The sequence below is a fragment of the Rhamphochromis sp. 'chilingali' genome, assembly GCF_963969265.1.
Source record: "Rhamphochromis sp. 'chilingali' genome assembly, chromosome: 1".
NCBI lineage: Eukaryota > Metazoa > Chordata > Actinopteri > Cichliformes > Cichlidae > Rhamphochromis > Rhamphochromis sp. 'chilingali'.
This window is the reverse complement of record NC_137929.1, coordinates 66,411,641-66,429,198: the sequence shown is the minus strand read 5'-3', so window position 1 is coordinate 66,429,198 and position 17,558 is coordinate 66,411,641. Positions and strand designations below refer to the sequence as shown.

The 17,558-nt window shown below is 42.9% G+C and overlaps 1 protein-coding gene across 1 annotated transcript; it reads left to right on the top strand.

The window, feature by feature from the left end:
* The first annotated feature begins 15,818 nt into the window (after positions 1-15,818).
* LOC308392648 (uncharacterized protein) lies at positions 15,819-17,507 on the top strand. Its single transcript, XM_080875779.1, has 2 exons — positions 15,819-16,083; positions 16,579-17,507. The coding sequence occupies exons 1-2, from the start codon at positions 15,901-15,903 to the stop codon at positions 16,819-16,821; spliced, it is 426 nt and encodes a 141-aa protein (XP_080731905.1). The 5' UTR covers positions 15,819-15,900; the 3' UTR covers positions 16,822-17,507.
* The last annotated feature ends 51 nt before the right edge of the window (positions 17,508-17,558 follow it).

Genomic DNA, 17,558 nt, shown 5'->3' with positions numbered 1-17,558 from the left:
CATCCAAAAGAGACAGTGTGCTCATCTTCCAAGACATGGAGGCTCAATATGTCTCATGGGTTGAATGGTTAGGACCACAGGAGCCTCGTCAGAGAGACCTATATGACCAATATTTACCTGCTGAACTAACTGACTGATACACTTGGACATAAAAATATAATCTATACGAGATGCTGACAAGTGAGGGTTAGAGTAGAAAGTGTACTCCTTAGGTAGTGGATTATAGTGTCGCCAGACGTCCACAAGGTCGAGCTCATTTACAATTTGCCAAAGGGCTTTGGAATTTTTTGTCAAAGTAGATTGTGGGGGAAGTTTATCCATTTTTGGGCATAAAACACAGTTAAAATCACTCGCTAATATTATATTAGCACAGTCCATGTCCACTAACCCTCTCAGATTATAAGGTGGAGGTGCAGTGTTTTCAAATAATGTTTCCTCAGGAAAGTATCTATACAGTAAAAAGTCCCAGCATAGAACCCTGTGTAACTGTGTGATTAAGTTGCAGAAGACAGTTCATTTACGTTAAAAAAAATTAGAGCCTATCAAACACACATGATTAAACCCACAGCAGTGGAATTACCATAATACCCAAAGTGTGTTCTAGTTAGAAAATACTGTGATCATTTTTTTCAAATGCCGTATTGAGGTTGAGGACAGAAATAATTTCTGTGTCAGAAGATGATGATTAGTAACGTTCACTACAGCTCATGTTGTGCTTTGTTGCCCTCTCAGATTATAAGGTGGAGGTGGATTCAGGGGTGGAGTCTGTCCAGCTGCCCTGCAAAACCACAGTTAACCTGCCTAAAGACGCTAAAGTGGAGTGGAAGAACAAAAACAACAGGAAGGTCCACGTGTATCAGAACGGCTCTGACCAGCTTGAAGAACAGCATCATTTTTACAGAGGGCGAACAAAGATGAAGAGAAACTTACTGGAACCTGGAGACCTCAGTCTGATCCTGAAACCCCCCACAGACACAGACACCTACACGTGCACCGTCTACAACAACAGGGGGGAGATTCTGATGAAAAAAGGAGTGCTGCTCATTGTCAGAGGTCAGTGCTGTAGATACAGGTCAAAAGTCAGAGATCAGACTTATGGATAAGACAACGACCAAATCCACCTGAAAAGTCTGCAAAAAGAATTTTCACCTTTTCACAGTGGGGGACTTTGAGTAAGCCCTAGTAAATAGTTTTAGAGTATATGTACTTTACATATTCTAATTTTAAAATTATTATTTTGCTAGCTAGCAAACTCACGGGATAAATTTTTGAAATGCACTGAGTGTGATGCAATACAGCGCTATTATAGCAGTTAGTTATGGCATAACAGCAATGTTAGCCAGGTACTTAACTAGCCAACTTAAGGCATTCTGATTACAGGCTCAAAGTGAAGTTGTCACCAAGTAGAATATGGTCTAGAACTGGTTTATAACTAACTGGTACCAAATGGAGAGAGCATATAACCCCAGTTTTAGCTTCTTTACACTGGCTTCCTGTCTCCTACAGGATCCAATTTAAACTTCTACTTTTTGTTTTTAAGTCACTCAATACCCGAGCCCCTCCTTACCTGTCTGAGCTCCTCTCTGCCTATGCTCCAGGAAAAACCACGAGGTCTAGCTCAAAACTAATGTTGTCCATCCCACCGACTAACCTCAAATCCCGTGGTGATAGATCCTTCTCTGTGGCAGGTCCCAGACTTTGGAATAGTCTCCCCTTAAATATTAGATCTGCACAAATACTTGAGCAATTTAAATCATTACTAAAGACACATTTCTATGCCCTGGCCTTTAACACACTATGACCCAAACATTTTGGTCTTATTTGAATTAGTTTAGTTATTGTTTTAATTCTTTTACTGTCCTATTATTGTTTTTTATTGTTATTATTGTATTACATTGTTGCTTTTTAATACCATTTTTATATTGTTAAGCACTTTGTGCAGCATCGGCTGTTTGAAATGTGCTATATAAATAAATTTGACCTTGACCTTGACCTTTATATTTTTGTGTATTGCTGCGGCTTTTTCAACTATTAACTTGGAACCTTTGACAACACCTTTGGGGGAAATAATGGTAAATGCCTGATGCATATGTGCACAAAGAATAGAATTTTGTGCTACTGAAGTTCCCAGACTTTCATTCCAAATCTGTTTATTGTGAGCACCTACACGTTAAACAACTTAAACATTATAAATAGCTTCAAGCTCACACTGAGGCACTATCAGCCACTGACACAATAGACAAATATGTTTGTATGTGAATATTTCATACTTTAAGGCTCCCTGTTTTTTTTAAGGGAGATGAACATTACATTATAATTGCGCATAATAATATCACAGATGATCGATTAAATAAATAGATTTTAGATAGATGCTTGTGCATTCTTAAAGTCTTATATGTTGAACTGAAGTATGTCATCTGTTCACAGCCCCTCCCAGTCAGTGCTGTTATCCACGCCTGTCTTACTGTGTATTATTGTGTATAATAGGCAGTGTATTATTGTCTTCAACAATAATACACTATATGCATATAAGGCAAACTTTTCCTTTTGCAGTATTTTTGTGTGGTGCATTTTTCTATGTTTTAACAAAAGGGTAACAAAGGTATTTAACCCTTCATATATGAATTATGACAACCTCAATCAGGATTTTTTTTCTTAAGTATTTTTATTCTTCTTTAGGCACAATTTACATGTCCACTTTGGTGGACAACATATGTTTTGACTTATGAATTGAATATGGAGTGACACATCAGTGTCCAATGTAGTGGTTTATGTGCAAGTATAACATCAACATTGACACAAATACAAGAAAACAGCCTGTGAATAGCTGTCCACTGAAGTGACCACTGTGTGTGAAAGGGTTAATGACCTTATAGTACCATATCACCCCATTAGCTAACTCTCCCTCTCTCTCCTTTACCCCATATCATGTCTGCTGCATATGTACAAAGTCATTTACTGGGCATTAATGTTTGCACTAAATTACCACACTGTAAATACTGTTATATTATCTTATACTGTTTGCACTCAAACTATCATATTGTAAATACTATTATATTTTCTTTGTTATTTACTGTGCTAAGTGCCTTCCTTTTACTTTATATCATATACTTTTACTACCGTTATTTATTACCATGCTGCTTCTTGTTTTATTGCTGCTGGCCTTTGTGAGCTACCAAACAAATTTCGTTGTATAACTACAATGACAATAAAGTTCTTCTTTATCTTATCTTTATCTTCGCTCTCGCTCTGCAGGCCTACTTGTTGTTCCTAGAGTATTTAAAAGTAGAATGGGAGGGAGAGCCTTCAGTTTTCAGGCCCCTCTTCTGTGGAACCAGATATGTCTCATATGTCCAGTTTGGATTCAGGAGACAGACACTATCTCTACTTTCAAGATTAGGCTTAAAACTTTCCTTTTTGCTAAAGCATATAGTTAGGGCTGGACCAGGTGACCCTGAATCCTCCCTTAGTTATGCTGCAATAGACGTATGCAGCCGGGGGATTCCCATGATGCATTGAGTTTTTCTTCTCCAGTCACCTTTCTCACTCACTATTTGCTTTTTTTGTTTTTTTATTGTGTTTTGCTTTTCTTCAGCCTGTCCCATTTGGTGCTTTTGCCATCAGAATTATTGTCTAAAGGCAAAGAAAGATGCCCAACGGATTTACTTTACCAAATGGACCAACCGGCCTTGCCGTATTGGTCTATTTGATTCACCTTTGCTTTTATTTTTTATTTTATTTTATTTTCACTTGCTACACGGGACAGACATGAACGTGATGAAAGGCAAAACAAAAAACAACAAAACAAACAGACAAAAAATACATATATCGATCACCTGGATGTTGAGAAAGAAAAAAGAGAAAACAAGCAAAAAAAGAGAGCAATGTAATAAACAACAACATCGTGATGATCTATATGAATATAACAGTAAATACTAAATATTAAACATTATTGTGCAGCACGTAATATCAACAGCGCACAGTGTGCTTTAAGGTAGGAGCCAAAAAGGGTGTAGTTTGTGGGTGTGATCACCCGTGTGTACACCTGTGAGCATGAGCGTGTTTGTTTTTAAAAGGTTCCTTCATGTAATGATCTGCTAGAGCACAGGTGTCGAACTCCAGGCCTTGAGGGCCGGTGTCCTGCAGGTTTTAGATGTGTCCTTGATCCAACACAGCTAATTCAAATGGCTAAATGACCTCCTCAGCATGTCTTGAAGTTCTCCAGAAGCCTGGTAATGAACTAATCATTTGATTCAGGTGTGTTGACCAAGGGTGAGATCTAAACCCTGCAGGACACGACTCTCGAGGCCTGGAGTGCGACACCCCTGTGCTAGAGGGTGTGGGGGGACCACTGCCCCGTCCTCCAGGGCATGAAGCAGGTATGGAGGAGATCAAGACTCCAGACATCCAGAGGCCCCCAGAACACAAGAGACCAAGGAAGACCAACAGAGGGGCAACTCACTATTTGTTAATAGACCTCTCTGCAGTGAATCATCTCTCTTCCACAGCATGTCTTTTAATACTGTCTCCCATCTCTCGCCCCAACCGGTCGCAGCAGATGGCCCCGCCCCTCCCTGAGCCTGGTTCTGCTGGAGGTTTCTTCCTGTTAAAAGCAAGTTTTTCCTTCCCGCTGTCACCAAAGTGCTTGCTCATAGGGGGTCATATGATTGTTGGAGCTCACACTGTGTGTATTATTGTAGGGTCCAGCTTACAATATAAAGCGTCTTGAGGCGACTGTTGTTGTGGTTTGGCGCTGTATAAAAAAATTATTCAAATTGTGTCTTAAATGCTGCCAGTGCCTCTCTTTGCTGTAACCAACCTTTCTCTTTATTTCTGAGCTTTTTAAGACTTTAACTGATGCATCAACCTTTGAAAATGGAAAGAAATCAGTCAGATTCATGGCTGCATCACAGTGTCACATGTAGTTCTCCACATCAGCTGGATTATATCTATAGCTGCAAACAGCAGCTGATGCACAAATCTTTGTCTGTGTTAATAAAGTTGGATCAGTTCAAACAGTTTGTTGCTCTGCATTCAGCCTGTTAGAGTCAACACAAATGTCTCCATCCAAGCTCATGTTGTGCTTTGTTGTCCTCTCAGTCCCCCAGGTGGAGGTGGATTCAGGGGTGGAGTCTGTCCAGCTGCCCTTCAAAACCACACTTCACTTGCCTGAAGATGCTAAAGTGGAGTGGAAGGACAAAGGCAGCAGGATGATCTATGTCCATCAGAACGGCTCTGAGCAGCCTGAAGAACAACACCAGGCTTACAAAAACCGAACGAAGATGAATGAAGACCTGCTTAAAACTGGAGACCTCAGTCTGACCCTGAAACACCCCACAGATGGAGACAACAGGACCTACACCTGCACCGTCTACAGCAGGGAGGGAAACATCCTGCTGAAGAAAAATGTGGAGCTAAAAGTCAGAGGTTAGTGCTATAGATACAGGTCAAAGGTCATGTAGTGTGATTGAGAGTGAATCAGTGTGAGTGATGGAGGCAGCAGGAAACTAACAGGCTGACTATCTCAGTGAAAGACCATCTCTGAATTGAGGACTAAGGGTACATTCTTTGCCATCTTACTGTGATTGCAGCCATTCACCAACTTTCTGCAAATGGTACTCATGGCCATTGATCAGTGGTCTTTGATCAATGGTCATGAGAATTTGAATATTAATGATCAAGGAATTGACCTCCCAGCCCATTGTTCCTTCAGTGGGCTGGTTTTAGTCATTATGCAAATGTCCTGTTTATAAGGTTGGGGAAACCTACAGTCAGCTGAGACTGAAGAAGTCACTTGGATGAGTGACGAAATGTTTCTCCCACCAAAAAATGCTACATCCACATAAACAGAATCAATCGGTCTTTTTCTAGGAAAACTCCCTGAAATGTAAATCTCATTGAAACAAGTTCAGTGTTTCACAATAAAAGCCTCTTTAAAGCATTGATTCTACTCTGCTGTGGACACAGACAGCTAGAGACCCACGGCTGAGGAGTCCTTCCTGTTAGACCTCTTTGAAATCCGCTTGAAATCTGCCCGGTAACAAAAAAGGGAAAAGTGGATGTCCGCACAGCCCCTCACACTCCCCGTCTGATGACATTTAAGATAAGATAAGATAAGACTTTATTGATCCCACAATGGGGAAATTTTTGCGTCACCTCAGCTCAGGTACAGATATATGAAGGAAATACAAAAATACAAAAATACTTAATTTATGTCACTGTGACCACGCGGACCCTCAGAAATCAAGTGTTTGTGTCCACTGACATGTTAGAGTGCTTGTACTTTGAAATGCACACAGGAAATGATGTCTTTCCATAAAGAGTGTAGTGCAGTAAGTTTAAAAGAGCAGGGCCAAAGCAGACTGATGGATTATTGTGACATCACTGTTTGATTCTTCTATCAAATAGAAGAAGAAGAAAAGTTCTCTTCAGCAGGGGAGGTCAAAGGTTAAAGGAGAGAAAACACACAGTTCATGGAAATGAAGTAAAGGCCTTCCTCATTGTGATGACCTTTGACCTGCTGCCTGTTATTTTCACTCATTAACGTGTGAAAGCAGCAGCTAGCAGCAGCTTTTAAGGTCCACTGTTTTCTTGCATGTTACTTAATGCAGGCAGTGATGTTGTAAAGCAATGAACACTTTAAGGGCAAATTTCCAAAGTGGGAAAATGATGGTGGAGACAGAGGTTCAGGTTTAGGTGGAGTAATGACCCACCTGCCTCTCTTAAACAGCTACTGCTTGATGGCTGTTCAGTCATGTCCATTAATCCGTAAATGCCTGTTTCTAATCACTGATTTATTCCATACATTTATCCCACTTTACACAACAGTTACTGAGAGAAGTTAATTTCAGAAGATGTAAATCTGTCAGCAACTGTGTCACATTTCAGAGTTTAACTAACTTCCTTACAGTACATGTGCATTTCTTCATAGTCAGAATAAGTCAGCACATCAGCCTGAGACAAGAGTAAATGTAAAAAAGAAGAAGTTTTCATCCAGAGGTCTGTGGTCCAGACAATTTCCAGATGTATTGATATATAAAATTTGGTTATGCTATTCAGTGGTTAGACACCAATTGCCTGTTACATCAGTATAGAATAACAGAATATAATAGAATAGAAACAGGACCTCTGCAGTCTAGACACTGATGGTGGTGAAGATAAGGCATGGATGGAGCACTGAGCCGAGGTTGGGATGGGGAGGAGGTGGGTTGCATAAAGGAGTCTGCAAAGGAGAACAAAAGATGAGCTGTGAGATTTATGTCACACAGAGGAGGCTGATTGGCCTGAAGAGTGTGGGCAGTGAGATAATTGGACTAGAATAATGATGCCAGTTTTGAGTTTGGTGGTATGGGAAAGTGGAAGTTAAGTAACAAGCAGCCAAACACCTGGAAAGCAGACAGATGAGTGAATACAGATGTTCCTTGTTGAACTTACACATGAGCTTCATTTCATGATCTGCAGAGTCAGTATGAAGTTTATTCTGTTTAGCGTCCAAAGAAAGAAAAGAGCTTCCTGTAGATCCTTGTAAATGTGATGTCTGTAAGATGTCTCCTCTCTCTTTGTCTGAATGAATGTTCTTGAGCAGCTCAGCTCTGTGCTAATAACTGCTTTATTCCACATCTGTATTCATAAAAGTGAATAACAGTGGATCATCTCTCATCTAATCAGCATTTCTAATGTTGTGTTTGTTGTCCTCTCAGTCTGTCAAGTGGAGGTGGATTCAGGGGTGGAGTCTGTCCAACTGCCCTTCAAATCCACAGAAAACCTGCCTGAAGACGCTAAAGTGGAGTGGAAGGATGGGAGATCCAGAACGGTCCATGTGTATAAGAACGGCTCTGATCAGCCTGAAGAACAGCACCAGGTTTACAGAGACCGAACGAAGATGAACAAAGACCTGCTGAGAACTGGAGACCTCAGTCTCACCCTGAAACACCCCACAGACTGGGACAGCGATGATTTCATATGTGAAGTTTGGAGGAGTGGAAACATCCTTAGAACAAAATCACTGCTGCTCAAAGTCAGAGGTTTGGTCCTTTGTTTGTCTTGTTTTCCTGGCTGCCACTGAGGACAGACTTTCTGGACTCTGACTCACACATCATTTCTTCTTCTCATGTTTCATCCTCAGCTCACATGATTGCAGACATGAGCAATTGCAGACATATCTATATATATCTATATATATATATAGATATATATAGATACACCCAGCACGCCCCTGCGGGCGGTTTATCCTTCAAGCTCGGGTCCTCTACCAGAGGCCTGGGAGCTTGAGGGTCCTGCGCAGTATCTTAGCTGTTCCCAGGACTGGGCTCTTCTGGACAGAGATCTCCGATGTTGTTCCCGGGATCTGCTGGAGCCACTCGCCTAGCTTGGGAGTCACCGCACCTAGTGCTCCGATTACCACGAGGACCACCTTTACCTTCACCCTCCACATCCTCTCGAGCTCTTCTCTGAGCCCTTGGTATTTCTCCAGCTTCTCGTGTTCCTTCTTCCTGATATTGCTGTCATTCGGAACCGCTACATCGATCACTACGGCCGTCTTCTTCTGTTTGCCTACCACCACTATGTCCGGTTGGTTAGCCACCACCATTTTGTTCGTCTGTATCTGGAAGTCCCACAGGATCTTAGCTCGGTCATTCTCCACCACCCTTGGGGGCATCTCCCATTTTGACCTCGGGACTTCCAGGTTATACTCGGCACAGATGTTCCTGTACACTATGCCGGCCACTTGGTTATGGCGTTCCATGTATGCCTTGCCTGCTAGCATCTTGCACCCTGCTGTAATGTGCTGGATTGTCTCTGGGGCATCTTTACACAGCCTGCACCTGGGGTCTTGCCTGGTGTGATAGACCCCAGCCTCTATGGATCTTGTACTCAGAGCTTGTTCTTGTGCTGCCATGATTAGTGCCTCTGTGCTGTCTTTCAGTCCAGCTTTGTCCAGCCACTGGTAGGATTTCTGGATATCAGCCACCTCCTCTATCTGCCGGTGGTACATACCGTGCAGGGGCCTGTCCTTCCATGATGGTTCCTCGTCTCCCTCCTCTTTCTTGGGTTTCTGCTGCCTGAGGTATTCACTGAGCACTCGGTCAGTTGGGGCCATCTTCCCAATGTATTCTTGGATGTTCGTTGTCTCATCCTGGACTGTGGTGCTGACACTCACCAGTCCCCGGCCCCCTTCCTTCCGCTTAGCGTACAGCCTCAGGGTGCTTGACTTGGGGTGAAACCCTCCATGCATGGTAAGGAGCTTTCTTGTCTTTATGTCAGTGGCTTCTATCTCCTCCTTTGGCCAGCCTATTACCCCAGCAGGGTACCTGATCACGGGCAGGGCGTACGTGTTGATGGCCCGGATCTTGTTCTTACCATTCAGCTGACTCCTGAGGACTTGCCTGACCCTCTGCAGGTACTTGGTGGTTGCAGCTTTTCTAGCGGCCTCTTCATGGTTCCCATTCGCCTGCGGGATCCCCAGGTACTTGTAACTGTCCTCTATGTCTGCAATGTTGCCTTCTGGTAGTTCAATCCCCTCAGTTCTGACTACCTTCCCTCTCTTTGTTACCATCCGACTACACTTCTCCAGTCCGAACGACATTCCAATGTCATTGCTGTATAGCCTGGTAGTGTGGATCAGTGAATCGATGTCTCGTTCACTCTTGGCATACAGCTTGATGTCATCCATGTACAGGAGGTGGCTGACAACTGCTCAGGTATCCGTAGCCAGTCTTGTTAATGATCTCACTGAGGGGGTTCAGGCCTATGCAGAACAGCGGTGGGGACAGAGCATCTCCTTGGTAGATCCCGCACTTGATGGTGACTTGTGCTATGGGCTTGGAGTTGCCCTCTAGTGTTGTACGCCACATCCCCATTGAGTTCCTGATGAAGGCTCTCAGGGTCCCATTGATCTTGTACAATTCTAGGCATTCCAGTATCCAGCTGTGGGGCATTGAGTCATAGGCCTTCTTGTAATCAATCCAGGCAGTGCACAGGTTGGTCAGTCTGGTCTTGCAGTCTCGGCTGACTGTTCTGTCTACCAGTAGCTGGTGTTTTGCGCCTCTGGTATTCTTGCCAATTCCTTTCTGTGTCCCGCTCATGTATTGACCCATGTGCCTGTTCATCTTAGCCGATATGATGCCTGACAGGAGCTTCCATGTAGTACTGAGGCAGGTTATTGGTCGGTAGTTGGAGGGGACCGGTTCCTTCTTGGGATCCTTGTGTATATATATATATATATATATATATATATATATATATATACACACACACATATATACATATATACATATATATATGTATATATGTAACAAAGTGATTTCCACCTCTCCTTCATGATGTGACAGTGTCAGAGCTGAATGCACTTGTAGAGTATCATGTTTTTATGGCTCACATTTAAAGTGTTCCAGCTCTAATGTACAGCTGTCATATTAGAAATAGAAGCAGCTCTGATTTTAGTGCTCAAAGAAATCTATGAAGTGATGAATTCACACATGAACAGTTTTCTGCAGCGTTCCTCTCGGCCTTATTTGCAGCTCCACTCTTGTTTTTGCTCTAATAATTATTTCTCTCCATGAGCTGTTTCTCTGCCTGAAGGAGGCGCCACTCCATCGCTTCATTTAGTGCAGAACAAGAGTCACATGATGCTGCTCTGAACACCAATCACACTTTGTACAGCTCATGTTGTGTTTGTTGTTCTCTCAGTCTGTCAGGTGGAGGTGGAGGAGGGGGCGGAGTCTGTCCAACTGCCCTTCAAAACCACACAAAACCTGCCTGGAGATGTTAGAGTGGTTTGGGAATGCAAAGAGCCTGAACCAGTAATGTTGGTCCATGTGTATGAGAACGGCTCTGACAAACCTGAAGAACAGCACCAGGTTTACAGAGACCGAACGAAGATGAATGAAGACCTACTGAAAACTGGAGACCTCAGTCTGACCCTGAAACAGCCCACAGAGAGAGACAGTGGAGAATATGCATGCTACGTTGTGAGGAATCGAGCTGTGGTTAGAAGGAAGAGAGTGCAGCTCAAAGTCAAAGGTTTGTGTGTACATGTTTACACATCTTTGTGAGGACAGAACATTGGCACTATACTTGTGGGGACAAAATGTCTGGCCCAACAAGTTTTAAGTCAAATGTGGTTTTACTGTCAGGGTTACAGTTAGCCTAAATTTTACCATGACCTAAGGGTTCAAGTTTACTTTATTTATACCTATAGATAAATTGGCTTTATGAAAATAATTATAACATTTGGCATCCCCTCACAAAACACACACCCACCCATTAAACCCTGACAAACACATTTGATTATTACACAAGCAATAAAAAACAATATAAATGAGATCAAGATGAATCAAATAAAACAGTTCTTATTGTGTTTAGTGACGGCAGCAGAGACAAAACTGTTTTCTTTGGAACTAGAAACCTTCGTCTAGAGGAAAGAAGCTACAGAGGCCAGGGGAGTCCAACCTGTTGTCTCCTCAGACGCAGTTTGACACCTCTGAGTCTCCCTCTTTTTCTTTTCCTTTTGTCACTTGTTCTGTTAAAATCTCTCCGTATAAAATCCGGCATACATGAAGTAAGGTCTTTACCACCATACGAGACGTTAAGTTGTAGCAGCTCCTCACGGGAGTAAACAATCTTCAGCTGACTCACAGCCTCACACGCATCAGGGGAAACAAGCCGGCACAATAAAAATCCAACAACAATGAATAAAAAAGAATCCATGTCTCACTGTTAGTGGAGCAATTATCACCTTGAAAACCCGTCACTTGTGTGTGTGTGTGTGTGTGTGTGTGTGTGTGTGTGTGTGTGTGTGTGTGTCTCTGACTGTCTTGTGTCTCCTCTGCAGGGAGAGTTCAGGTCCAGGATCAAACAGGGGACATCAGGAACAGAAGCAGCTCCATTGATCCGACTCCTCTGATGGCTGATCAATCAGTTTGATCTGTGTGTTCTTTGATTATTGATCAGTGATGTCAGAGTGGAGTCAGTGTGATGTTGTTGTTGTGTGTTTGAGACTTTTAGTGTCCATGAAGGTCTCTGCTGCCGTAGATCCTCTGAACTGTGACAGAGGTCTCACTCTGGAGGAAACTCTCAGCACTTTCCAGCAGCTCCTCCATCATGGAGGACGTTCCCTCACTGTAACAGGTGGAGGAGAGAGGACAGGAAGCACAGGTGGATCCTCTGAGGAAGAGGAGCGTTCCTGCAAACCACATGATCACATGACCAGAGGACAAGCATTTGCAGAAACACATTAAAGTCAGCCTGTAAACACGTTTGTGTAAATTCTAGTCGTGTTTTTCTGTCACATTCAAATAAAAGCAGAGAAAGCAGAACAAATGCTGAAGCTGTCTGTGTGGAATAAAGGAGTTACAGTACTCACACACACACACACACACACACACACACTCACACTCACACACACACACTCACACTCACACACACACACACACTCACACTCACACACACACACTCACACTCACACACACACACACACTCACACTCACACACACACACACTCACACACACACATCTGTCTCCTTCACAGAAGAAGAAGAACAGGATGATGAAATGTCTGCTGTGATGCTGTATGATGCGAGCCGCTGACAGACACTTCAGTGTGTGAGTTTATGTGTATGTGGTTTGTGGCAGGCAGATAAACACTGCTTTGCATCCAACGCACTGACTTAGAAATAGATCAGAAACACACACACACACACACACACACACACACAGATGTTTTCAGATAGCTGATGGTGAAATCTGACCGCAGAGGGAACTTTCAATGTCCGGGTGTTTGAGCCTTCGCCTCTGCGCTGTCAAATCTGTAACGGGGCAGTGATGGGACACTGGCCGCCACCTCGCTCCAGTTCCTGCTTTTATTCTGAGGGTGGTTCAGAAGCAGTGATGCCAAAAACCACACAGATGTCTCAGATCCCAGCAGGAATGAGAGTACACCATGTACTTTGTTTTCTCCAATCCTCCAAATCTGACACCCAAAAACTTCCATCCTTTCCATCCAGCATCCATCCTGAGAGTCCATTTTCATAGAGCCATGTAATGGAGACCCAGGTGTTCCACTACGCTTGCCTTCATTTTAATTGTAAATAAATAAATGAATGTATTTTTATAAGTTTGAGGGATTGGTATTTAAAAGGTTACACGAAAAAGAAACATTTATGGTTTGGTGATTCTGTAGTAGGTTTATCGAATTTGACATTTTTATGGAAGGTGAAGAAACATCTGGAGGGACCCGACATCCATCCTGTGTCAGGAAGAAGAACCTGAGTGGCAGCTGATTGCAGTTCATCATTTGTCTTGTAAACCTAAATTCCTCAAACATGTATTTAAGAGAAGTGTGTTTGCTGTACTCATCTTTTCCTGGTCACTTCTTTTACAGGAGCAAACGAGTAAGAGCAGCTCAATCAGCTGCTTATGAGCTCTTAGAATAAACCAGTGTGCCAGCTTAGGGGAGTTTGGTTAAGGTGTTTCTAATTTATATATAACTGACTGAAGTGTATGTGTAATTTAATTATTTGTGGGACTTTGTGCGTATATAAATAAGTCTTCCATGTGTTGTGTTGTGCTTTGATGGTTGCTTACGTGGATGATCAGTGTAGCATTTGGTTTGCTTGGTTTCCCAGATATGGGTCATACAAGAGGCTCACCTGAATCAGGTGGAGTATAAAAGCAAGCCAGTTGCTATTAGAAAGGTTTGGGTTCTTTGGTGTGTAAACTCATGCTTTTCATAATAAAGACCACATGTTGGTGGATAAATTATTCCAGCAGGCCAAACTCACAAGTCACATGACCAGATACCCTGAAATGGGAAGGACTGGACTCACAAAGTCTTCTACTTTCAATGGGATTTTAAAACAATTTAAAACAATTCTAAAAACATTAAAAACAGCCGCACCTTCATTCATTTAAATAAATTATTTGAACTGCAGGATCTGAAAATTCCCATCATCCCTACTAAGAAGTCAGACCTGAGATGATTACAAAAAAGGTGAACTGTGATAGGACGATGAATATTAAAGCAGAATTTATTATGAAACTGATGGTTGTGTCTAAGCTGGTTTATTGTTGAGCCTCTTCTGTAACACTTGGCTTCCTCTCTCTCTGGTGTCGTGTGGTTGTGTGGCAGGAAGTCCTGCTGGTTGTGAAATGTGTTTACTGCCAGCTGGATGTGTTGTTGTGTTGGTTCACCGCAGCTCCATGAATCTGACACACACCTCATCTGGAAGTACTTTTAATCCTGATACTTTTTCTTTATCTTATTTCGCTTCCTCTGACATCATCAGTTAAATAAAAGTTAAACTATACAAAATAAACCCAAAGTCCTGGATCAGAGGGCGGAGCTCTGGACTAATGAAGGGCCTGGACACACCTGAGGAACCACAAACATCCAAATGTGTCCTGAGGTTTGATTTCTCCCCATTAAAGCAGGATGGAAGCACTTTGAGCTTCGCCATGTTAAACAGCTGCTTCCATCAGAAGAAACAATAAAACATCTGCATGACGACTGCTTTCACATCACACCCTTACTGCAGTGAACACTTGCTCTCACACACAGAGACACTCCCTGCCAGTATAAATCAGCCTGTTGTTGTTGTTGATGTTTCCCTTGATGGGCGTAACATCCGTGGGAGGGGGGCAGGGACTGAGGGCGACATGATGACATGACACTTCCTGCCAAACACGCAATAAAACAGACGGAGCAGAGCAAGACTTGGTCAGAACCTGCAGGACCCCCCACAGGACCAGGATTACCCCGGACCTCCAGGACCGCCCCGAGAGCTTGTTACGATGTGGCTGCTTCTGATGATCATCAGCCTGCTGGATCAGAACCAGGCTGTGCCAGTAAGGCTGGATCATACTGGTCAGTTCATGAGACATGAGGCTCATCTGTGACTCTGAGACGTGTTTGTTTTTGTCTGCAGCTTCCAGGAGAACTCCACAGCCTTCAGCTCCTCCTGCAGAGCCAAGTGGACCAAACAGCAGTGAGTCAGTGCAGTACAAGTACACAGAGTACTCTCAGTTCTATGTGGCTACAGCTAGAGCAGCAGACTCCATCAGAGTTGTAGTAAACTTGTATTTTGAGGTGTTTTCTTCAGGCAGATATTGATGCAGCTATTTCATCAGCCTGAGCCTTGTGTTTCCCACACACGCTGTAACATGTGTATCCAGATGAAACCCTACTGCCTTCCTTACATTAAAGCATCTTCATCTTAAGTCTTCAGTTTCTAACATCACTGTGTGTCTGCAGCCTTCGGCCCCTCCTGACCCCGCTCAGAAGATCACTTCCTCCTCCTCCTCCTCCTCTTCATCAGTTTCCTCGGAGTCAAGCCAGAGTTCAGAGGTCAGAGGTGACCTGAGTTACAACACAATCTCACTGTATACTCTGAGTCTATTTGCAGCTTTGAGGTTAGAGTCTGGTAAAATCTTTAATTTGGTAAAAACTGAACGGAGTTTTATAATAGCCATCAGAAATAATTTTATAATATGTCCTCCATCTGCAGTCATTACGTCCTGACACGTGCTGAGTTTTTTCTTATTTGTAGTTTTTTACCTTGTAGATTAAAAGAAAGAGAAACTGCAGCGTTAAAATGAGCGTCACTGTGCCATGTGACCAATCAGCTGTGGTTATTAAGGACAGAGTGACTGAATCAGTCCGTTTGGTCGATGTTTACAGGGTCCACAAATGGTGCGAGAACGGCAGAACCTGGAGAACACGGTAACACACACACACTCAGCTCCGTAAACAAATATCGTCACTCTTACTGTGCTACAATGTGTGATGTCATGACGTGTGTGTGATGTCGTATCCTGCAGGCTGTGGAGCAGGTGGTCTCCTCTCAGGAGGTGAGCCGTCACTTTGATGTAAATAAAGCGTATTTTAATGAGATTAAATGTTAAATGTGTGTCTGTGTGTGTCAGAGTGAGGAGCTCCTCCAGCCTCCCAGTGACACCAACAGCACCACCAGCACCAACCTGTGGATCAATGAGCTAGTTTTACTGGGAGAGAGAGCGGGCGAGCAAGAAGGCGACGGAGAGAGAGACACCAGAGATGAAGAGGACAGCGTGGAGAGCCAACACAGGGTGACATCACAGTGACATCACACACACCTGGGCAATACTTTAAACAAGAATGTTTGATCTGATCGTCTGGAAGATCAGATGAGTGAGACTCTGGGGTGCAGACAGCTTAAATTATATTATATTCTATTACATATTATATCTATTATATTATGTTACATTGATGTTGATGGATGCTAATATAAAAATATGCACCTGTCAGGTTTTAGGTTATTTCTGTCTGCAGTCCTGTGCAGGTCACGTGACTTACAGCAATAAAACTAAAAAACGAGCTGAGACGAGACTGAAAGCACAGCTGGTTCAAACTGATCTCTGATTGATGAAAGTGTAATGATGACGCATTAGGTGGGCTTGTCCCGTCTCCTGGTTGGGTCTATGGAACTAACCCAGCCTCCCCCTCAAGTCAGCTCGTCGTCTTCTTGGCTCCTTTAGGTTCTACAAAATAAATCAACTCTAGTGTGACTCCCCCCTGTCTTTTCTGACCCCGCCCCCTACCAGCCTTTGCTGATGACCTTCCACCACCTCCTGACACGACCTCGGCACAGAGAACCCGGTCTGATCTCAGAAGTGGCTGCAGAGGGAGGCGTGTCTGAAGTTGGCGACGTGGGCGGTGCCAGAGAGGAAAACTCTGAGTTCCTGCGACTGTGGGGTGACAGCAATGAGAGAGAGGCCGGGCTGACCTTTGACGTGCCTGACCAAGGCCTCCATGAAAATGAGGCGGGGCTTGAGCTGGGGCTGTAGAGACTATCCCCCCATTGTTATGATCACTTATTAACCAGTAACTGATGCGATTATTATTATTATTATTAACTACTGAAGCGTCACAGAACATGTAGCTCCACGTGTTAAATGTTTAACTGTCCCGATCAATCAAGCTCTGAAGTTTTAATGAGCACTGAGCATGAAAGCAGATCATAGCACAGTGAGTATCAGCCTCTGTTTGCATCCCAGCAGTTTAAGCTGAAACAATGAGCTGAGTTTCTGTAAATAAACGTGTTCCCATGTTTTGTTTTTTCTGTTTGAGCCTGAACATTTATTAAACTAAACTTCGCATCTGTGCCTTGTCTCTGTTTGGTAATAAAAAGTTTAAATTTTTCATGAACTCCAGTCCTGTTGCTTTTCCATTTAAATATCACCATGCTCGATCCACTGTAATTATTGAAATTGTTAATAAAATTGTGGAGTCTCAAGCAGCTGCATGTTTGACTGCACTGTGATTTAGACTCATTCATCTTTTTGGTTTATTTTTAGTCATTTTGCTGATTTCAGGTCAGTTTTTATTAGTTTTAGATATTTTTTTTCAGATTTTTTACACAATAAAACTCAGATGATAAAGAGAGCTGTGACATGTTTAGATATTTAGGTTATTTTCTTTGAAACTTACAGAAAGGACCAGACTGGTTCGCATCCCTTTATTTTTTTGTCAACAAACATTATAATAAACATTAATGAGGTTAATGATTTCATTTTACAGTCCC

Excerpts from the sequence above, each read along its gene's own strand:
- LOC308392648 (XM_080875779.1), top strand. The coding sequence starts at position 15,901 with ATGTGTGTCTGTGTGTGTCAGAGTGAGGAGCTCCTCCAGCCTCCCAGT. Across the intron at positions 16,084-16,578 it reads GCGTGGAGAGCCAACACAGG|CCTTTGCTGATGACCTTCCA; the intron begins GTGACATCACAG and ends GCCCCCTACCAG.